This window comes from Colossoma macropomum, unplaced genomic scaffold (assembly GCF_904425465.1).
Source record: "Colossoma macropomum unplaced genomic scaffold, Colossoma_macropomum, whole genome shotgun sequence".
Taxonomy (NCBI): Eukaryota; Metazoa; Chordata; class Actinopteri; order Characiformes; family Serrasalmidae; genus Colossoma; species Colossoma macropomum.
The window spans coordinates 31,732,391-31,756,034 of NW_023494786.1; the positions used below are offsets into that span (position 1 = coordinate 31,732,391).

A 23,644-nucleotide genomic window follows, 5' to 3' on the forward strand; every position below is an offset into this window, starting at 1 on the left:
GGACGGTGGAGCGGAGGGATGCCAGATTGTCTCAGGGTGCTCCCGTGTCTGTGTGCCCTTTTGGTTCGCTCCTTTTAGTTAAGCTGTTGTAGTCAGATCTGCCGGAGTCGTTAGCCACACTCTGGAAATGATTTACTTATTATTATACATACACCCACACAGAACTAAACTAACTCCATCTCCCTACCTTTCTTCCGAGAAAACGACTGCCCACCTGTCCGGCCGGACACTGCTGGATGATTGTCTGTAGAGCTCTCCGACTACCCGCTTCAAACCAGTTGCCCACACCCCAGTCACCGCCACCTGCCTTGGACTGGCTGCCCACTCTACACTGAAGTGGACTCCTAACTATTATTACTACTACTACTATTAATATTAGTAGAATAATAATTTTGTAGGTAGTTTGACCAGAGGAGGATGGGTCCCCCCTTGTGAGCCTTGGTTCCTCCCAAGGTTTCTTCCTCAGCTCTGAGGGAGTTTTTCCTTGCCACTGTCGCCCCTGGCTTGCTCACCTGGAGGATTTACATTTCATGTTGAAACTTTGTCCTAAATGGATTTCTGTGAAGCTGCTTTGTGACAACATCAGTTGTAAAAAGCGCTATACAAATAAATTTGACTTGACTGACTTTAGAGGGTGGGGGTGAGGGATGTTTACACTACAAAAAATGATGTCTTAACAAGTGAAAACGTCTTAAATATAGTCAATAAATCTAATATCTCTCATTATGAGGCTGTTGTAAGAATATTATAAGATTATTCCACCTGTTTCTGTACATTTTTACTTGTTTTAAGTGATTTTATCTGGTGAAAGTGTCTTATTCCATTGGCAGATTAGTTTACTTGTTTAGAGAAATAATGAAGATAATTTTGCTAATTTTAAGAAATAGTAATTAAAACAAGTAACATGATCTGCCAATGAAATAAGACACTTTTACGAGATAAAACTGCTTAAAAACAAGTAAAAATGTCTAGAAATAAGTTAATCTTATAATATTCTTATGACAGTCTCATAATGAGGAATATTAGATTTATTGACTACATTTAAGATGTTTACACTCACTAAGATATTATTTTTTGCAGTTTATCAAAACTTTACCAAATCTTTCTGCTCAATTTAGTCGCGTCCAGTTCCACCCATTAGCTAAGTGTCCCCAGTCACACGACACCACCAGTGCTAGGAGGGTGAAGCTGGCACAGGCTTCTTCCAAGACATGTGAAGCACAACCGCATCTTTTTCTCCTCCAAGTCAGCTTACAGAGGCCTGCGCTGGCTAGCATCACACTTAATGATGGGGGGGAGATGGAGGACCAGGTATGCTGTAACATCGTCAGAGATTCAACTTGCAAGAGCAGCTTTTCAGAAAAATTCAGGGTCCGAGGCCCCATGAGCGTCGCCAATGGCGACAGTAGCAAGGAAAACCTCCCTAAGACTTAAGAGGAAGAAACTCGAGAGGAACCAAGACTCAAAAGAGGAACCCATCCTCCTCTGGTCGACACCGGACGGCAAACAATAAGAGCGGAAAATAAGGTTTGACCATCAGTATAAGATACAGAAAAGGGGAAAAGCAGGAGAAGCAACATCTATGATTAAATAGTTTGCGTCTGTGCGGCAGCATCATCAGGAGGGTCAGTTCATGAGGGGTGAGGTTTGCACAGCGTTGTACAGCGGGAAGCTCCATGGTGGTCAAACCGGTCCAGGAGACAGGTGAGCAGTGGGTACCAGATAAGGGCAGATGATGCAACAGCATCAGACGCACAGGATGGGCAGCTGTTCAACTCGGCAAAGAAAAACATAGACAGTTAGTTCTGTTAATACAGACTGATTACAGATTACAGTGTTAAGCAGAGTGAAGTAGAGACTCCGGCAGGTCGAGCTGTTACAGCCTTACTAAGAGGGAGAGCCAGAAGGTAACAGAGACATGAGGCTCCCTGAGGTGTCGCCGCTCCTCCGCTCCACCGTCAACAAACCTGAGTGAGCGCGTGAGGCAGTGCAGACGTGACTGAACAGCACCTTTACCATGATCTATGATCAGGGAAGCACCTTTTATCTAACAGGGAAAACTAATTACCAAAGCCAAAGACTAAACTTGTCAGTTTTTAGCCTAGACTTAAAGACTGAGGCTGTGTCTGAGTCCCGAACACTGACTGGAAGATTATTTCAAAGCTGGGGGGCTTAGTATGAAAACGCTCTCCCCCCCGATGTAGCTTTATTAGTTCTAGGTACTAATAGTGAGCAGCACCTTGTGATCTAAGTAGGCGTGATGGTTCATAGTATGAGAGAAGTTCATTCAGGTACTGAGGGGCCGTTTAGAGCTTTATAGGTCAGTAAGAGAATTTTGTAATCAATGCAAAATTTAAGCAGGGTTGATGAAACTGGGCTGATATGGTCAAACTTTCTGGTTCTAGTGAGACTCTGGCTGCAGCGTTCTGGACTAGCTATGGCTTGTTGAGGCTTTTGCTGGAATATTCAGCCAGCTGGGCATTACAGTGATCCAGCCTTGAGGTAATAAATGCATGAACTAACTTTTCTGCATCCTGTAGAGAGAATGCATTTCTTAATTTCTTAATCTGGCAATAATTTGATGAGGTACTTTTTCTTGTTTTATGGCTGTGTGAATGTTGTTTTCCCTTCATCACTTAACGTTACTGCAACTGTACCAGTTTTTTTTTTTACCCGATTTTCTCCCCAATTTAGTCGTCTCCAGTTCCACCCGCTAGTTAGGACTCCCCCAATCACACGATACTATCAACGCTAGGAGGGTGAAGGCTAACACAGGCTTCCTCCGAGACCTGTGAAGCCAACCACCGCTTCTTTTCGAGCTGCCGCTCACGCAACGTCACTGGACAGCCGAACGCGCTCGGAGGAAAGCGCCAACCGCCAGATCTGTTAGGTCAGCTAACAGACGCCTGCACTGACTAGCATCGCGTTGAGTGATGGGGGGAGAAGGAGGGACCATCCTACCCACCCAGAGAGAGCGAGGCCAATTGTGCTCTCTTGGACTCCCGGCTACGGACGGCTGTAACATCACCAGGGATCGAACTCGCGATCTCCTGATGATAGGAACGCTTAGACGGTTGCGCCACTCGGGAGCCCTGTACCAGTTTTAGCTTGATCGTTATTAAGCAACGACTAAAAAGAGGAAGAAAGAGCAAGTTGTAAGGAAAGGCACACAGCCTGTGACCGGACAAAGATGATTCTGCACTGTGGCACAGCTAAACACTAATAAACTGTTCACTCAATCCTTCAGTTAAGCAAATGTTACACACGTTAGATCCAAATGAAAGCACGCACGTTCACCTCAACACACCATCATTTATTTGATATCAAAATAAAAGCAGACAAAACCAACTAAACCAATTCATTTTAACAAAACCTATTAGCTCATAGAGGCACAAACAATTTTAGAGCTATTTGGAAACCAAGCAAACAAAAACTATCACCACTTTAGAATTTTCTTTAATTAATTGCTTTGAGAACAGCGAAGAGGATCCTCTAAATGCTTTAATATAACTGTAATCATGCATGCATCATCATTAGTGCATCAAGGTATTTTCAAGCATTACATGATCAAAAATATTTCTTTAATATAACATGACATAAGGTGCTGTAGTGACCCCAGACACATGAGAGTTTAAACATCGCCGTAGTGTTCAGCTCCACCACCCATATTTTGGAGAGCTAAAACAAAATGAAGATGAAGTTTGGATTCTGATTGGATAGTTGGGGTAATGAGCTGTTCATTATCCTCTCCAGGACAGGAAGTAGAGCTGGCCCAAAGCGTCACCACACACCAGCCTACAGGGGTCAGCTGGGTCCAGCTCCATCACCTCCACTGGAGCGGCGCACACGAACAGGCCCACCTGGAGAAGCACACAGTGAGAACGACACTGACTCTTTACTAAAATACTCCACAGTGCGATTCATATGACAGAAAATCACTGTTTAAATCATGTAAAACCAAAATGCTGCAGATTCATATTACTGTCATACGGCCTTATACCTCCTGATGGTGACCCTCAGTGTGCATGGGGGCAGAAGCCCCCCCTCTCAACCCCATGCCTCCAGTCCCTGCTCCCAGGAGGACAGGAGCCTTCCTTCCCCCCTCCCCTCCTCGCTCAGAGAGGGTTCCGAGTTCCCATTCTTTCCCCTCCCATCCCCGCTCTGAGAAGGCATGGAGCGCACCTTCTCTGCCCTCCCATCTCCACTCTGAGAGGGCTCAGAGTTCACATCCCTTCCCCTCCACCTCCCCTCCCTGCACCTGGAGGCGTTGGTGAGGCCCCGCCTATGTATGGTGCCGACACTTCCTTTCCAGACTTGACGACCTCCGCACCTCCAGACTGGCCGGTAGCCTCCAAGTCGGTGACCTGCCCAGTCATTGCCAAGTCCCGGCCCAAACAATGGTTGTGTTCTCCCACCTGCCAACCCTGTGATTGGTCTTTCCCTGGGGGATGTCCACTCAGGCCAGGTCGCCGGCCTGAGCTGGGTTTTGGGTTAAAGTACCCCGCACCCATCCTCCAATGACAGCCAAAAGGGCGCGGGAAGGCGCGGCCTGAACCCTGAACATCGCGAGGGACGTGAGCGACGGCGGGAGGAGGACATCAGCCACCAGAGAGGGGGGATGACGACAGCCACAAGAGGCATGAAGGTGGGACACGAGTCACAAACTCCGCCGCCCAGGCCCTGCCTCCTGTTCTGCAGCAAAGCCGCTGGACTACAGCTGTGTGGGGGCAGTGAGGGCAGTGACGGGGAGGCGGAGCAATGAGCTCTTTGTCCCTCTTGGCTCAGGTGCCTTTAAAAAGAGCAGGCAGGGAACAGAGAGGAGGAGAGGGACGAGCAGCCGAACAGACCGAGGAGCTGAAAAGCTTGTGTTGGAAGAAAAAGGACTGAAAAGTCCAGCTTTGACGCCACTGAAAAGTGACCAGGGTTTCATTTGTTCGTTTGTTAATAGAGGTATAATGAGTGCTGCGACCCTCAGCCCCTGCCTCCAGCGTCCTTCCTGTGTAACCTGTACAGTAACTTTACAGGAGAAGGAAAAAATGTTCTTCACTTAATGTACATTAACCTGACAACAGTCATTGGTCCATTCAGCATGAAATGCTCGCCGTGTAAAGAGCAGCTGCCATTTTCAAATGATGTAAATAAAGCAATAATAAAAAAATTCAAACGTACAATGTTTGACGCTAGTTCAGATTTCAAATATTTCGTAGGAAATTGTTCAAAATTACAGAAAAAAGAATTTCAGAATGTCCAGAATGACAAACATGTAGCTGTAATTGGTTTCATAACGGTTGGTTATGAAAATGAAATTTTCATATGAAAAATTAATAAATTAATAAAATTACCGCTAAAATATCTAAAATAAAGTTATGAATAAATCAAGAATGAAGGCCTAATTAAAGAATAAATGCCTAATAAAATTAATATCCAGAATTCATCCATTGATATTCATATCCTCATATTTCAAATCTCATGACACAATTTTTAATAAAATTCCTACAAATAAATCACTACTGTATATTATTTATATTTGATATTTTTGCTTAATCTATACCTGCACATATAGTTTGACATCTTGTACATCTATCCGTATCTTGTATAATCTGGAAGATGTAGCCTTTATTTCATAACCTATGTTACTGTTATGAAGCTGTATATTGGAATGGTGCAATACTGGTGTATATATATGTGTATATATACACATTGGAGCAACAAGACATAATTAAATCAAATCAAATCAGATCACATCTCATCAAATGTACACAGGTGCAAAGGTAAGTGAATATATATACATATGTATATATATACACATATATACATATATTATATATGTGTGTGTATATATATATATATATATATATATATATACACACACACACACACACACACACACACACACATATATATATATATATATATATATTCATTCACCTTTGCACCTGTGTAAATTTGATCAGACAGTAAACGTGATTAAATTTGATTTAATTATGTCTTGTTGCTCCAAAAAAATTGAAAATGTGATAACTCAAAAAATCACTTCCGGTTTCTAGTTTACGTTTTCTAGTTGAAGGTTTTAAAGTCAATATGAATCATAAATTAGGATGCATTTTTTTAACCTGACGTAGTTCAGAGTGAAACAGGATATTCGAGTGGGAGACAATCGTGGGCGAGACATGATTTTATCCATTGGGATTTGGTTGGACTGTGAAACGAAAACGAACACAGAGTCGAACCCGAACGCCAGTCTACAGTCAAAAATGGAGGACAACTCACCTCCTTCAACACATTTGGCATCTGCATCGGAGGAGGAGGATGAAATTCTGCTGGATAAAATCACTTAAAACAAGTAAAAATGTACACAAACCGGAGGAATAATCTTCTTACGACAGTCTCATAATGAGAAATTTAGATTTATTGACTACATTTAAGAAGCTTTTAATTGCTAAGATATTATTTTTTGCAGTGCATTTTGTATTGTAGACTTCTACATTGTATAAATAATTATTTGATTAAATATCACAATTATTAGTATGACGAGCTGAGTGGATAAAGAAAACACAGAGAAATTAAATCACCTGTTTCTGGGTGTTTCTGTCCCACAGTTTGACGGTGCTGTCATGAGAGGCGGAGATGATGGTGCTGTCCGTCAAACGCAACACGCTGATTCGGTCACTGTGAGCCTAAAGGGGTCAGAGATCACTGTTATCAGTCATATTAATCACAAAAAAGGGGCAAGAAGTCGGGTTTTTCTCGTAAGCATGGCTCACTGTGTAAATATAGTATTTAGGGCAATCTATGCCTTTAACAGCAGTTTGGGGAACACTTACTGGTCTTCTTGGACTCCATCTCGCTGTGCTATGAACCCGGTTGAACCACATGTTCCCCTTACAGTCTCCACACACGATAAACTCTGCAGACAAAGAGGACAGCAAGCTTAATAATCTCCACAGGAAACAGTTCTGAGCCGTACACTCAGCTCGGTACTGCAGAGTGAGGAATACTGTGGTTCTCCAGGGATCTAGACAGGAACTTCTTACTGAGACAAACTTGGTGTGTTGAACCTGCCTGTCTTTTCTGTATGTAAGGAAACTGCAGGAGCAAATCTATTTGAGATTAGCATTCAGACATTCAGCATGTTATTGGCCATAATACACTGCAGCACAGCACTGCACCTTTCAGCCTTATTCACAGTTCACCATTTTCTACGCTTTTTGCGATTCGCCCATCAGCGTTCTCTCACTACAGTACCCAGCATACATTACACAAATCTCACATGACCACTGGGAGTCTCCAACAGCACAAACAAACAGAGCCGGTTTATAAGGAGTCTGGCCTCTTCCTATTTCCCCCATTATATCAAAAACATGATTGCTAAACAGCAGAGGGCGCCCGCGAGCAAGTCCTCAATGAATGGGAGTAAATGGAGCTCAACAGCTAAAAATGAAGAGTTAAAATAGTTTCTCACCCAGAACTTTCATTTAATTTTAGAAAGCAGAAGGATGAGTCTCACTAAAAAAAACAAAGAAAACTCACCTGTATGTTTCCTTTTTTCTTCAGTAAACAGGTTTTGGGCAGCAGAATGCGAACATTACTGCTACTGAAAGCTGATTGGTTAGCATTATTGCTACTGAGTGCTGACTGGCTGGCATTACTGCTACTGAGTGCTGATTGGTTGGCGAGCGGAGCAGCTCATTGGCTGTTTGCGCTCACAGATGTCATGAACGTACAAGAGACCGTTTTAAACTCATATAACTCGAGTTTAAAGCTTTTAAAAATATAACAGTAGTGTTAAAATGTTTTATGCTGTTCTGTGTTCAGGAAATGAATGTATTCTTTTATCTTAAAAATGTTTAAGAATTTATAAACTATGATTTCACTCGAGTGCTCCATATCAACCCATTCATTTTGGACTCACTCAGGAGCGCCCTCTAGTGTTTGAGAAACATGGAAGACGTTACAGAGTGGGAATTCTCCTCTCTACAAGTTCTCTGAAACAATTCTACTGATGTGCCGCTCGTGTAGAGGCTAATAAATACACACATGATATTCAGTTTCCAAGCAGCAACATCAGCTAACTGGCTCTCTTCTGCATTTGTACCTCCATGAACCTTCAAAATCACTGGCTGTTTGCCAATCTGACTGAATACATTCCGGTTGTAGATTAAGATTGTGTGTTCATCTGCTGACTCTACTCAATAATCTGATGGAAAATCTCATGCTTACTACAAGTAATCCGATCCAAAGAACCTCTTAGTGTAGATGTTACCATGACAACCAGCATCACGTGAGTCCGGTCAGAGTGAGATGAGCAGCAGTGAGCAGTGCTTGTGTTTTTAATTACTTTAAAATGAAGTCAGACTCAGGAAAACGTCCTTCACGTGTCCTTATTAAAGAAGGCCGAGAGGAAGACGTCGTGTTCTGAGACACATAAGCTGGGCGTCCGTCCCACTGCCGTCTTTTAAAGATCAGAGCGTAAACTTCGTCTCCTCTGCAGACCAGTTTCTGCTCCGCCATGTTGAACAGTATAAACTTTCACTATGACGTGACGAACATGATCAGAACGGACTTAAACTTTCCGATAGGGAATGTAATCAGATACAGGCGTTGACACATGGGGTGTAAAAGAAGCTTCATGCTGCCTTTATTATTATTATTAAATAACTATTATTATTATTAAATGGATTCAAGTGCAAGGAGTCTAAATACGGAGAGTGTCAGGGGACAAAAATACAGACACAGCCAATCCGGCTGGAATTAAAAGTAGCATTTTTAAAAGAACACATCAATTTTGTAAAAAAAATATCTAAAATTAAAGTCCATTGTTAACTTAACACGCTGGTAAAAGGTCACACTGTTAGGATTTTTTTCAGCTCTCATGATTAAATCATCTCCTAACCTTTTAGAGACTGTGTTGGATGCAGTGCAGTAGTTTCTGAGACACGTCTAGAACGTAACCATATCACTATGGAAACACTTGAAGGACACTGCAGTGTAAAGTCTATGTAAGTATTTGGTTGCTTAACACAGATAAGATGAGTCAGATCACTGAACTGAGTACCGTTGTCCATGGCAGCAGCTGTGATGCTGAAAGACTTCTTCTCTGAACTTTTCTCGGACTCTTTCTCCGCCTCCTGTTGTTCTCCTTCTTCTTCTGCACTGTGCCCTGTCCTCCCCTCCCATTGTCACACTCTGATCACAGGAGCTCAGCGAGAAATGAGGGCCTGCACACAGCTGGAGGAGCACAGGCAAAACACAGTTACTCACCAAACACCCAGAAGCCTATTAGAGTGAGCGCTAATTAGGGGTTATAATTAGACTGATATGATGAGGAGGGTGATGACCATGATGACTCAGCCTGTTCTCTGACCATCTGACACATCATCAGCTCTGAATCTGTCATAATCTCCTTTGCTTTAAGCAGCAAACTGCTCACTGCTGTTTCACAGACAGTCTGCTGAGCCCTATTCAGATTGGATTAGTTTAACATGAAGACGTCTGTAATTACGTTTTTACACTCCTACACACTTAAAAAGACCTTCTTCAGGGGTTCTTTAGTAAAGAAAATGGTTCTATATAGAACCATGAACACTCAAAGAACCTTTTGCATGGTTATTTGCATCGTGAAAGTGTTGTGTGCTGAGAATGTGCTATAGATGGTTCTATTTAGAACCTTTTTGAAAAGGGTTCTGCATAGCACCAAAAAGTGTTCTTCTATTATACCAAGCCTGACATTGTAACAAGAGAAGAACCCTTTTGGTGCTATATAGAACCCTTTTCAAAAAAGTTCTATATAGAACCATATACAGGACATTCTCCGTCAACCTAAAGAACGTTTCATGATGCAAAGAACCCTTTAATGTTTCTATATTGAACCATGAATACTCAAAGAACCCTTTGCATGACTGAAGGGCTCTTTGCATAGTGAAAGTGTTGTGTGCTGAGAATGTGCTGTAGATGGTTCTACATAGAACTGTTTTGAAAAGGGGTCTACACAGCACTAAAATGGGTTCTTCTATTGTACCAAGCCTGAAATCAGAACAAGAGAAGAACACTTTTTGGTGCTATATAGAACCCTTTTCAAAAAAGGTTCTATATAGAACCATCCACAGTCCATCAATCTGAAGAACACTTTCACAATGCAAAGAATCCTTCAATGGTTCTATATAGAACCATGAAACCTCAAAGAACCATTTGCATGACTAAAGGTTTCTTTGCATGGTGAAAGTGTTGTGTGCTGAGAATGTGCTGTTTATGGTTCAATATAGAACATTTGTGAAAAGGGTTCTATATAGCTCCCAAAAGGGTTCTTTTATTGTAACAAGCCTGACATCGTAACAATAGAACAACCCATTTGACTGCTATATAGAACCATTTACAGCACTTTCTTCATCAATCTAAAGAACATTTCACGATGCACAGAACCTTTTAATGGTTCTATATCGAAGTATGAATACTCAAAGAACCCTTTGCATGTTCCTTCGCACCGTTGTGCACTGAGAATGTGCTGTATATCGTTTTATATAGAACTTTTTTGAAAGGGGTTCTATATAGTACCAAAAAGGTTCTTCTATTGTAACAAGCCTGACATCATAACAATAGAAGAACCCTTTTCAAAAAGGTCATATATAGAACCATCCACAGCACATTCTCCATCAATCTGTAGAACGCTTTCACAATGCAAAGAACCCTTTACTGGTTCTATATAGAACCATAAACACTCAAAGAACTCTTTACATGTTCCTTTGCATGGTGAAAGTGCTGTGCGCTGAGAATGTGCTGTAGATGGTTCTATATCGGACCTTTTTGAAAAGGGTTCTATGTAGCACCAAAAAAGGTTCTCCTATTGTAACAAGCCTGACATCATAATAGAGGAACACTTTTGACTGCTATATAGAACACTTTTCAAAAAAGTTGGAGGTCGGTGTGCTACCACTGTGTTCTGGTCATCTTTGTGGTTCTACGGTCTGCAGAACCGACCCTGCTCGAGTCGAATTGCACTGAGTAACAAACTGAGATCACAATGTTAACCTCCTTCTTCAGGCCCCCTAGTGGCCGTTTCACTGGCAGAATGGAAGTCGACTGTGATATTTTAGTTAATATAGTCAAATAAACCCCCCTCGTTACAGACCGTCGCGGAACTGCATGGTTTAAACGAGTCAGTTTCACTAGATGAGTTAATTTGTACTAGATAACAGCGCAATTCCTTCAGTTTACTGAAGATGTGTCTTCAGGCCAACAAAGACTCCGTCCCACCATCATGTTGTAGTTGCTGCCTTGGTTTCCACTACAGCATAAATGCACATATATTTCCGGTCACTTTAACCTTCCGTCCAGCCTTTGATGCTTAAATTCCTTCTTTATCCAACACGAGGCAACAATTCACACCTTCTGATAAACACCAGAGGTCTTCCCTGAACTTAGACACACCCAAAAAAGAACAAGACAGCCTGATAATTCTACAGTAATAGAAAGGTTTAAAATGTGTGCCCTGACCACAAAGGAAATCTTGATGTTGTTCTGTTCCTCTCCCAGCAGCCACAGGCCTTGTTCATCGTTCTTGTAAAGTCCCAAAACTCGCGTGGTGTGTCTGAAGCTGAAACCACAGAAACGCAGAGGTTGAGTGCAGAACCACATCAACACACACAGAAATGACCCTTTCCACTTAAAGTCCTAAACAACGGACTCAACATACAGAGGTGGAGAGTAACTACACTGCCAAAAATAATATAATAACAAGTGAAAACTTCTTAAATGTCGTCCATAAATCTAATATCCCTCATTATGAGTCTGTTGTAAGAATATTATAAGATTATTCCACCTGTTTCTGTACATTTTTACTGGTTTTAAGTGATTTTATCTGGTGAAAGTGTCTTATTCCATTGGCAGATTAGTTTACTTACTACAATGAAGATAATTTTGCTCATTTCAAGAAATAATGATTAAAACAAGGAACATGATCTGCCAATGAAATAAGACACTTTTATAAGATAAAACTGCTTAAAAACAAGTAAAAATGTCTAGAAATAAGTTAAATAATCTCACAATATTCTTACGACAGACTCATAATGAGAAATAGTAGATTTATTGACCACACTTAAGACGTTTATAATCTCAAGCATTTCTTGCAGTGTAGTAATATTTTATCAGATTCATGGCATTAGAACTTTTCAATTAAAATGAAAAATCTGAACTAGAGTGTAATTCATTTGAATCTGTGTCATACAATCTGAAACCGAACTCAGAACTGAAACTGGTTTGTAAGAGAGCAAGATGGTTGATAACGAACGTCTGAAATTCAGTTTTGAAAAAATATTCAGTCTGATAACTCCAGAAACTATTATAGTATCACAGCTGTGCACACTGCTTTCTTACACATCTTAAGCTACGTTCACATTACAAGCCTCACTGCTCAAATCCGATTTTTTGCTCAGATCCGATCTCTCTGACACGATGGTTCACACTCGTTTAGGTAAGTGATTCAAATCTGTCATTAATGTGACGAACCGGCGTCCTGAAATGACCCTCATGAGCTCATCCTACTCAGTAACGTCACGTGAATGAATCACGTGCATCATCAGCACAAACTAACGAGCAGAACGAGCTTCGCTGAGAAGATCATTAACTCTGATCAGCTCTCAGCTTCATTATTAGAGCGAGACGAAGGAGAAAAAGGTGAGATGAGCTGCTTTTCCACCGTTTACAGGCTTTAACTTCTGTTCGGCGCTGCTGCCATGGTAACGCTGAATGATGGCGCACGTGGAAAAAACGCACATGAATTCCGATCTGAGCGTCACATTAAGGTCACATGACCACAAATCAGATACGTATCCGATCAAGGACCACATATGGAAGTGGCTCAGGTCGGATTTGAAAAGATCAGATTTGTGTCCACACAGCCCTGAAAACAACAGATCTGAGTCACATTAGGGCAAAAAATCGGATTTGTGCCACTTCAGCCTGGTAATGTGAACGCAGCCTTAATTTCAAGTTCAGAATTCTGTTTCAGACGGTATGATACAGATAAAAACCAATAACATTCAAATTCAGATGTTTGCATTTATTTTATTTGCATATTATTTCTAATCTGTAATGGAATTAATCTAATTCCTTATCATTTACTCAGTTCCATGTACTCATATTTTCACCTGGCTAGCAAAGGTTATACAATAATACAACAATTAATAACCAGAATGTCTCATATTAGAATCATTTAGTCGAAGATAAATGTATAAAATGATGCTAATATTCTGGATATTGTTATATGACTATATTCTGTATATGGTATTCCAAAGCTCCACTCATCATTCTAGACCCCATTATTTATTTGTAAATTTATTTGTTTTCTACTAATAATTTGCAGCCTGTGACCACCATGTTAGGTATATAAGCAGTTTTGGTCGATGTGTACTCTCGAGTATTTTCAAACACTAAAAATATTAGTAATCTACTTTTTCCTGATTTCCTTCCTGATGACTTTTTGGGTTTAATTTCATTATGTTGTGTTGGTGACAACATCTATAACAGGGCCTGACTGATATATCGGCTGGGCCATATCTGCAGTTCCTGTGCTGGTAGATGCTGGATGTATTGATAAGTTCCACTGCAGTTCTTTAAGATACTCAGATCTAAAGTTTTTAGAGCTGCTATTTTTGTACTTTTACTCAGTTTGTTTTTTTTTTGATTGGTTATTTCACTTTTACTGCAGTCTTTATTGCACTTTTACTTGAGTATGGATTAAGGCTACTCTACACACCTCTGCCGATATGAATGTCAGAATACAGCGCAGATATTACATTTTAAAAAATGAATACTGAATAGTAATAACTACATAATCAATAACTGACTAATAAAGCTGCAGTTTAAGGGGCTAAAGGGTGATGCGAGTTCACACCAGACTGTTAATGTGTGTCTTTACTTTTCAAGTTGTCTGTGATTCCTTTTCACTGTGGAGAAGACGTCGATGACGGTGGCGTCCACACACACTCCCAGCAGAGCAGTGCAGTAAAGCAGGAAATTCACACTACTGTTCAACGTGTACGATGATATTTCAGACAACCTGTAAAAAAAAAAACACGTCATGATAAAATCATCTTACTTACATCTAGAACCAATTTAACAGGTCTTCCAGGTGGTTGTTAGGAGTCCCATTGTCTCTGTAGCTTTTAATTATTTTTTGACTTTTGGAAACTCTTGTTTTTTCGCGTTTTCCTCTAACTTTTTCCTTTTTTATATGCAAGTGGGTTTATCTTTTATCTAATCTGCTCAGAGAAAAACACCTAAAAATGAATAACGTAAATCCATTTTGACTGGAAATTAAATAAATGAAGGGCGGTGTGTAACTTTTGCACAGTACTGTATCACTAAATATATTGTCTACACTGCCCAATATACCAAAATACACGAATTAAGTGTAACTTCATGTGAGACCAGAGTGATATAATTGCATAGAGTTATTAAACTAACTATGTACATGAATACATCACGTTTTAATGCAACTGTGATCGACTGATTAGTAATTCATTTACAATCAGTTCACATTTCAGACAATAGTGTTACCAGTTTCTTAAATCAACATTAAACAGTTTTTGGAGTGTCAAGCTTAAAGAAAAGTCTTGTAAGAAATAGATCTGCTTTTCAAGAATGCTACTGGAAGCTGACTAATTATGTCTGCAAACATCCAGAAGGAGGAGCTCGCTTGTTTCTTCATCTGACAAACTGTCAAAAACAACAATCGAGTTTCAGCTCTTTTATTATCCTCTTTCCAGGCGTGCAACACCCTATTTCAATAAAGCCTCCCCAATGTAATATTTCAGTTCATGTCCATTTTACCATTTTGACTGTAAATATGTCTCAGTATGTGCTGATGTACCAGTACAGGCTAAAAATACAACCGAAAACACAGACTTGCTTTGCTCTGCTTTAAGCTTTAGCTTAGCTATAGCCACTTTTCTCACATCTCCAGCAGGAAACTTGCAAAAGTAGAACAGTAAAAGGTCTCTCAACTTTCGATTCCATACAAGGCTCGATTTTTCTCTTTGCCATTGCGTTAGCTACTAGCTAGGCCAGATTGATGTCTACGTTGCTGTTGCAGTCTGCACGCCAACCTTTAGGATTGAAGGCTGTTGAATTAGCAGTTCTACATTAACTCCAGCGTTTAAGACCATTTATTGTTAAACTGTGTTGAACGATCAGCAGAGCTTTATTTTACTGTAAAGGAGGATTATTTTATTTTTACCTACAAATCTAATTCAGCTGTGGAGCCGCAACTGGACAGTAAAAGAGCCGCATGCCACTCCGGGGCCGTATGTTGCCGACCCCTGCACTAGGAGAATAGAGCTGGATGCTGCTCCTCTGGCACAAGCCAGCTTGCCTCTACCACACCGTTATATTAATGATCAGAGCTGCTCCGGACTTGCGATCTAAATTTAGTGCAAATTTGAAAATGGAAACATTTTATTTTGGCTGTAAAATGAGCACATACCACATTAAAAAAAAAAAACTAAGGAAACAAACATTAGCCTGCCGGTACCATCCTAACATCTGTCATTGGTCTGGCCTGCTGTCCAGTCTGTTTAATGGTAGGGGAACGCTGTACAGGATATATTAACAATACTTCCCTTTATATTCTACTTTCATATATGCTCTGCACACCTTTGTGTTTTCTTTCTAGTGTTTCTCATCAGAAGTTTGCAAAGTGCCTGAATCATGTGTGTTAGAGCCAATACAACACAGAAATGTGCAGCACAAAGGAACTGATGTATTTTTTGTAATAAAAACATAGATTTCTTAAATTTCTATAAATGCCAGTGTTGTTCACTGAGCCACAGAATGATGGACAGAAAAAATAAAGTTGTGTACAGGATTAGCATGTCGTACCCAACAGTACAGCGTTCATAGTCTCTCTCCAGTTTAAACACGGTCACAGAACAGTCACTGCAGCCCACGGCCAGCTGATTATCCGGCATACCGGTCACTGCTCGAATACGGCTATTATTTACCTGCAGATCACACACAAACACAAACACACATAACAGAACTGTTTACATTTAGCCATATGCTGCAGAAAGACATCACAAAAAGAGGAAATATATATTATATACTTGCCTACAACAGGGCGAGAGAGAGCGAGAGAGAGAGAGAGAGAGAGAGAGAGAGAGAGAGAATATGTTCGTGTGAGAGCCTGAAATCTCTGTAAAAACGGCAAATCTGCTCCACTTTAATACGATAATCACATTAACTTAGAACGTAAACTGGCTGCTTTAATACTTCAGGTTCACTCAGTGTAACAGTGATGTGATGAAATGTGCAGAGGACTTTAAAAATGGCTTTACTGAAGAATCATCAATGTTTTTTTTCCTTTTTTTTCTGCTTTCCGTTACAGTGGTTTATTTTGTTTGTTTTTTATGGTTCAGTTCATAACACCAATCAGCAATGCTGAATCGCTGCCTGCCGTGTTGGTGTGTTAATCTTTATATCAGATGAAAAAGTAGCCGCACATTTTACAGGTTAATTAAAGATTCTGGGTGATGATCTGTCAGAGTATACAGCTCTACAGTGAACTGGGCTGAGACTCAGATCTGAACATGCTCAGTAGTTTTCTAGTGTACGGTTCGCATAAGATTTCACCATGATTTGATGAGTTTGGTACAATTTAGAATTGCTTTTATGAACATACTGCATACACTAATACAACTGGAGTAACTTGTTGTGATGATGACTACGACCGAGTCACCATCACCAGACAAGTTCTGCAAGGCCACACCTCCTCATAGGAAAAGAGAACTGATAACTTGTATTAAGGCTGCATTGAGCCTCATTTATTGTGTAAATATATTTCAGTTTTTGTTTGCTTTTTTTTTCTCTTTCGTTTTACTCTCATCACTTGTAAATAGTGCACGTAATTATTGGGTTCAGAGAACTAATAAAAGGCGTGGCCGTTAAACTGGAACTCCTAGTGTCCTGGCTTCCCTAGCACATCCCCTTGGGCGCTATGACCACACGCTAAAAGTACCACCCTTGTCAAGTAAAATTATCTTAAATATAGTCAATAAATCTAATATTTCTCCTGTTGAGATTGTTATAAGGTTAATTTAAGATCATCTAACCTATTTCCAGACATTATTTACTTGTTTTAGGTAATTTTATTATGTAAAATTATCTCACTATATTGACAGATAATGTTGCTTGTTGTAAGAAATGTGCTTGAAACCAGCAAAATAATCTGCCAGTGTAGTGAGATCATTTTACTTTACTTATGTTTACAGATGTTTACAGATAAGCTAGATAATCTTATAAGTGCACAACCATCTCAAAATGGGAAGTATTAGATATATAAACGAGATTTAAGATCACTTCACTAGACAAGATACCATTTTTTGCAGTGTATGAAATGAGTGATATATACACAATAATAAATACCCCATATTTTTGTTCATTTTTACAATTTAAAAGCAGTTTAAAAGGGTTTTATTTTGGCCATGAGATCTCTTAAGTTTTTCTTTCCTATGAGAATGACACCTCCCTCTACAATGTCCCTCATAGATAAAGTTTATAAAAATATCTAATAATAATTTTAACTAGTAAAATTAAAATTAGTAATACTGTCAATTGTAAAAACGAACAAATGTTTGGTGTCTTCACTGCAAAAAATGGTATCTTAGCAAATGTAAACATCTTAAATGTAGTCAATAAATCTAATATTTCCCATTATGAGACTGTTATAAGAATATTATAAGACTATTTTACTTATTTCTGGATATTTTTCACTTGTTTTTAAGCAGTTTTATCTTATAAAAGTGTCTTATTTCATTGGCTGCCAATGGACAGAATGTACAGAAACAGGTGGAATAATCTCATAATATTCTTACAACAGTCTTATAATGAGAAACATTAGATTTATTGACACCAAAATCATCAAACCCAGTTGTGATGACACTTGAGAACTGAACTCTTTTTTTTCCTCTTACTAAAGATCTTAAAGTCACACAGTGTGTTTAGATTTGCTGAGATAACGTCACGCAACTGAACTCTTACATCTCTTTAGACATCTCCTTTTGTCTAAAGCTATGTTCTTGAGCAACTTTAGGGGAACCACATGTCTCCTGAGTCATCAAAGAACAGCGTTTGAGCACTAGAATGTTCCTCTGGGTTAACAAGAGGCCTGCAGCCCACTGTGGTTTACCTTATTGGAGTAAAGCAGTGAAGTGTGCTGCCAAATCTCCAGCCTGCCTGAGCTGTAGCCGCACACCAGCAGCTCCTCCGACTCCACAAAGCACACCACACTCACACACTCCGCCTGCAGAGGAGGATTCTCTGTAAACAGATACCGAACGTTTTATTTAAACAACATGAACACTGAATACAGTGACCACCGAAAGTTTGGGTACACCTTAGCCTTTTTTTAAATCGTGAATTTTCCTCCTGTTTCTGTTTTTATTACCATAACGCTGCTCTGTGCAGATGTTTTGTGTATATTTATCTTCAACACTCAGCTTCACGTTCATCAAAGTGCCTTCCTTGATTTGAAGAGCAGGTTTTGTTTTTGTCTAAATAACATTCAACAGTTTTCTAAATTATTGTTGAAAGCACATACTGGAATTCGTTTGACTTTTTTTGGTGGTTGAAACACCGGATGAGTGCAGACAACAAGGAGATGCAATGCGTCTTTTGTTTTTTGCAAAGAAAAATGGAAAGATATAAACAGCTTTGTATTTCAAAGCTGTCAGAACAAAACCTCGTATCTCCAACATGGTAACTTTACAGGAGCAGAAAAAAAACACCTTACTTTTAATGTAAGTCAATGGAACCAGACGTTTTTCCATGTCATTTTGGGCCGTTTATTTTGGTCCATTCATCATGAAATTAACATTACGTGTAAAGAACAACAGGCATTTTCAATTTATGTCAAAAACTGAAAAAGGACAAAAATGGAGATGTGAGGTTTTCTTCCGACAGGAGCGATTTAATAAATTACATTACAGCAAACCGTCAAAGAAACCATGCATCTGTGGGAAACACATTTTGGAAAGTTCAGTGTGTGGTGTGTTTGGTGAGATGCTAAGTAAAAATATGGAGCTCTGCTCCTAAAAAAATGATATAAAGTGTGAAAACTGTTATAAAAACGTTGTAAGTTTGTGAAACAGTTCGTCAATCTATTTGGATTACATTTTGTAAACAACAGCTCATAATTTGTTCAGTGTGTTCATATTAGCGAGTGATTAGATGACCGTCAGATGACCGTCAGTCGTCTGGCTCTTAACAGTAAACAAACTGTGGTTTACACTTTGTTGTACATGAGCTGGGAGCTGTAGTTTGTCCCTTTTTATGACCCCAACGTTTTGTTCTTGTGTCTGTCAGCAATGTTTATTTCATTTTTTTTACTTTATTAGTATCTTTCCATTCATTTCTATCATCTTAGTAAGCGCAGTTTCTGATATGTTGCCATGGTAACGTAATAGAAAATGGGTTCTTGTTGGTCAGCTGCATAGTAAATCATATCAAAACAAAACAAAGTGATAATTTCACATTCTTATGGGTTCTAATCCATACGATCACTCTTTTTATGGTCACTGGTGTTAGGTGTATGGAGAGACGGTGCTGAGAGCTGTAGCCTGTAGCTTTTTATGACCCCAAACTTTTGACAGTGTATATAACTGAGAATTTCATCAAAAAGCATTCAGTGCAAAACTGTGTAAAAAGTGTAAAAAAACAGCCCAATAGATCACTCAGTGTCTGCAGCAGGGGTCTGCACCTGTATGAACGCTCCATGCTCTGAGGGAGTGGTCCTCGGACACGGTGAGGAACTGCGGGCCTCGTCCGCTCACCAAAGCCTGGATGGCTCCGCTGTGGCCAAGCAGAGTGCTACGGTGCTGAACCTACAGAGAGAGAGGGTAATGGACCTTATAAGGCAGAGATTCATCAGTATATATCAGTTCTCATCAAATATTCTGATATTTTCATACATATTGACGTGTATCATTTCAGTTTGAGGGCATCTTTCAACTGAAATATGGCATTTCTATATAATTTCCATTACTTGGGAATGATGCTTCAACAACTAAAGACTGTAAATAGCACCTAAAGACTGAGTGTGTTTCATTTTAAAATGTGTCAATCACCTGCTCGTAACTGTTTAGTGTGACGCCACATCAGGAATGTAGGTTATTTACAAAGCAACTTACAGTTAGGCCCAATCCCATTTCACTCGCCCCTACCACTTAGTCCTACCCCTTTGTTTTGTGCGTTCACTCCTAGGGGGTAGGGTGTCCTGATTCTTGTTGAGATAGAGGGGTAGGGTGAAGTGTTGGGGCTACATGACCCTCCAAACGGGGGTTTTTCAGAGACTCCAAACAGAGTGATATGAGAAAAAAAGAAAAACGGGCAAGATGGAGAACAAGAGACCAAAGAAACACACAAATGTGAGAATTTTCTCAGTTAAAAGTTACGATAACCACTGTATTATCTTAGTTTAATGTTGTTTCAATGAATTATGGTCCTTTTCTTTACAACAAGCATAAAAACCACCAGTAATATGCTGATGTCTTGGTAGCTAACTAACTAAATTTCCCGTTCCACCTTAAATAGTCCAGCAGTTCTGACACCTGAAGTGCCAGAATGTAACTGCTGCACCATTTAAGGTGGAACGGGAAAATTCCAACAAGAACCTGGTGAATCTCTGACTTCAGCTTCATATCACTGAAGAATTAGGGGTGGGCGATAATAAATAATTGCCCCCCTCTTTGAAGGCATATGATGCCCTAAATGTAACTAAAGCCCAGCAGTGAGGAGCTGAACTTTACCCTCCTCTGCTGTCACTGCAGACTGGCAGGGTCGCCTACAGAGCAGCGCTGGTAGCTGTTAATGAAGTGATGCTCTTTTTATTTGAGGGTCCCATTTCAGAGGGAAGATTTCAACCACTAACCCTCATAACTCTATTCTACTGTATTTAAGTATGTGGTGTGAGGCGTGTACCTGCAGGGGGAGCCAAAGCTTTACAGTTCCGTCCTCAGAGGCTGTGGCCATCACTAACTCCTCCACCTTCTGATCACCATCTGTGTGAGAAACCAGCGGTGAGAAAAGAGACCACCTGGTTTGAGCAGTTCTAATAGAACACAATCAAATACAGCACTGTGCAAAAGTCAGAGACCCTTCCTTTCCATTCATTTCCTTTCCAGTCAAAACACCAGTACAAGTTATTCATTTTTCAGTGTCATGAAAGACGTTTAACAGAAACTTAGTGTAGGAGCTCAAATATGTACACAACTATTCAAAGGTTTTCAGTCACGTAAAACTAGTTTTGTGGCACGTTAATGTAGCAAAGTACAAACAGTGTAAAGTTCCCTCAAAGGTACAACAGTGGTTTTAGGGTCTGATTGTGAACCTTAAATAAGTTTTTCCAGGTGAAAAGTTCGTATTTGTACCTTTTCATAACCGAATGTTTTAAAACAGAACAGTAAAATAGAAGCCTGGAGACGAGACGGGGTGTGTGGAGTCAGTACAGCTTAGAACATATCATTTCAGTGGATTATGGTTCAGTTATGTTCCAAGACGTTTACACTTGTTAAGATATTATTTTTTGCAGGGCACAACGGGTTTCAACTAGTAGCAAGCTGTAAATAAACATTAAGAAATGTCAGATGTGTCCAGAATGATAAACAAAGTTGTAGAAGATTCTAAAATAAAAGTGCTGTATAACTGAGAATTAACTTATAAGAAAATTAATATCCAGAATACTTTGTATTTAAAAATGTAGTGATCAAATTTCAGGCAGATAGCACATCAAAGAATTACTATAAATAGATAATTACAGTATATTGATCCTTTACTAACTTCTTGTTGCTCCTAAAACACTTAAAATATTGAATAAAAAACATATTAAAATACCATATAGTCTACATTATAGTATTTCAGGCTACACTGTATTAAGTTATTGACTAAACTAACAGCAATTATTAATATGAGAAGTGATTTTAAAACGGCCTTCTGTTTATATATTATACCTGGTTTAGTGATGATGGTGCTGTGATGAAGGCGTGATTGGTGAGCCTTGATCTCGGCGATGACTCCTAAATCCGATTTCCACACCATCAGCAGACCATCAGAGCAGCCTAGCATCACATAATCCCCCTACAGACACAACACACACCGTGATCACTCACTGCAAAATATACTATCTTAACATGTGTAACTTCTTAAATGTAGTCAATAAATCTAATATCTCTCATTATGAGTCTGTTGTAAGAATATTATAAGATTATTCCACCTGTTTCTGTACATTTTTACTTGTTTTAAGTGATTTTATCTGGTGAAAGTGTCTTATTCCATTGGCAGATTAGTTTACTTGTTTAGAGAAATAATGAAGATAATTTTGCTCATTTCAAAAAATAATGATTAAAACAAGTAACATGATCTGACAATGAAATAAGACACTTTTATAAGATAAAACTGCTTAAAAACAAGTAAAAATGTCTAGAAATAAGTTAAATCATCTCACAATATTCTTACAACAGTCTCATTATGAGAAACAGTAGATATACTGACTACATTTAAGATGTTTACACTCAGTAAGATATGATTTTTTGCTGTGCTGAACACACACATACAGAAAAATGATGATCACAGTGTCTGACAAAGTGTCATGAGACTCACCCAGTAGCTCAGTGTGCTGAGAGAGGAAGCAGCTGAAACTTCTCTGAGGCAGTGTCCAGTCTGGACGTCCCACAGACGCAGCCTGCAGTCACTGGAGCAGCTCAGCTGCAGGGAGACGGACACAGCCAGGAGCAGGAAAGGTTAGAATCACTAAAACTCATATTAATAATTGTGGTTCTTTTAAAATATTGCAAATTAAAAGATATTTTAGATGTTTTATCCAAAGTTCAAAATGTGTTTTGGGGAAAAACAGCTTAAATGACATGACAACAACAAAAACATTGAAAATTTATAAATGTAGTCATCTGTTTACTGTCACACCACAAAAAATGATGTCTTAGCGAGTGAAAACATCTTAAATGTAGTCAATAAATTAAATATTTCTCATTATGAGTCTGTTGTGAGAATATTGTGAGATTATTAAACTTATTTCTAGACATTTTTACTCGTTTTTAAGCAGTTTTATCTTATAAAAGTATCTGCCAATGCAATAAGACACTTTCACCAGATAAAATCACTTAAAACAAGTAAAAATGTACAGAAACAGGTGGAATAATCTTAGAATATTCTTACAACAGTCTCATAATGAGAAATATTAGATTTATTGACTACATTTAAGATGTTTTCACTCGCTAAGACATCATTTTTTGTAGTGTAAACATCCCTCACCCCCGCCCTCTAAAGGTGTTATAGCACCCCAAGTTTTGGACTTTGGATGGAATGGCATTTCTCTGTACGTCCACACAGATGGACACGTTTCCCCACACTTACTAAAGCTTCCGGCATCCAGGCACAGCTGGTGATCCAGTCTCCATGGCAATGGGCCAGAGAACGAGAAAGAACCGGAGGAGAAGCGTTCACCGTCCACACCATCAGAGCCTGAAACAGACATAGCATTATCGCCATCATCATCATCATTATAATTATCGCCATCTTCATCAGTGCACTCAGAATACACACTCACTAAATCCCTTAAACAACAATAAAATAATACAAAGAA

General features: G+C 39.5%; 1 protein-coding gene across 5 annotated transcripts in view; it reads right to left on the bottom strand.

Annotated features, from left to right (window-relative positions):
- Positions 1-3,292: 3,292 nt before the first annotated feature.
- tep1 (telomerase-associated protein 1) overlaps positions 3,293-23,644 on the bottom strand; it is an 81,316-nt gene continuing 60,964 nt past the window's right edge. For all 5 annotated transcript variants that reach the window (XM_036565347.1, XM_036565348.1, XM_036565343.1 and 2 more), the window contains 13 exons: positions 23,416-23,523; positions 22,645-22,749; positions 21,996-22,122; positions 20,968-21,047; positions 19,748-19,871; positions 18,179-18,309; positions 15,874-15,995; positions 13,913-14,053; positions 11,491-11,590; positions 9,056-9,228; positions 6,825-6,907; positions 6,573-6,677; positions 3,293-3,860 (listed from right to left, as the gene is read on the bottom strand). In XM_036565347.1, the coding sequence (XP_036421240.1) occupies positions 6,883-6,907; positions 9,056-9,228; positions 11,491-11,590; positions 13,913-14,053; positions 15,874-15,995; positions 18,179-18,309; positions 19,748-19,871; positions 20,968-21,047; positions 21,996-22,122; positions 22,645-22,749; positions 23,416-23,523 (1,236 nt within the window). In that variant the 3' untranslated portion in view covers positions 3,293-3,860; positions 6,573-6,677; positions 6,825-6,882. The remainder of the gene's footprint in view (positions 3,861-6,572; positions 6,678-6,824; positions 6,908-9,055; positions 9,229-11,490; positions 11,591-13,912; positions 14,054-15,873; positions 15,996-18,178; positions 18,310-19,747; positions 19,872-20,967; positions 21,048-21,995; positions 22,123-22,644; positions 22,750-23,415; positions 23,524-23,644) is intronic.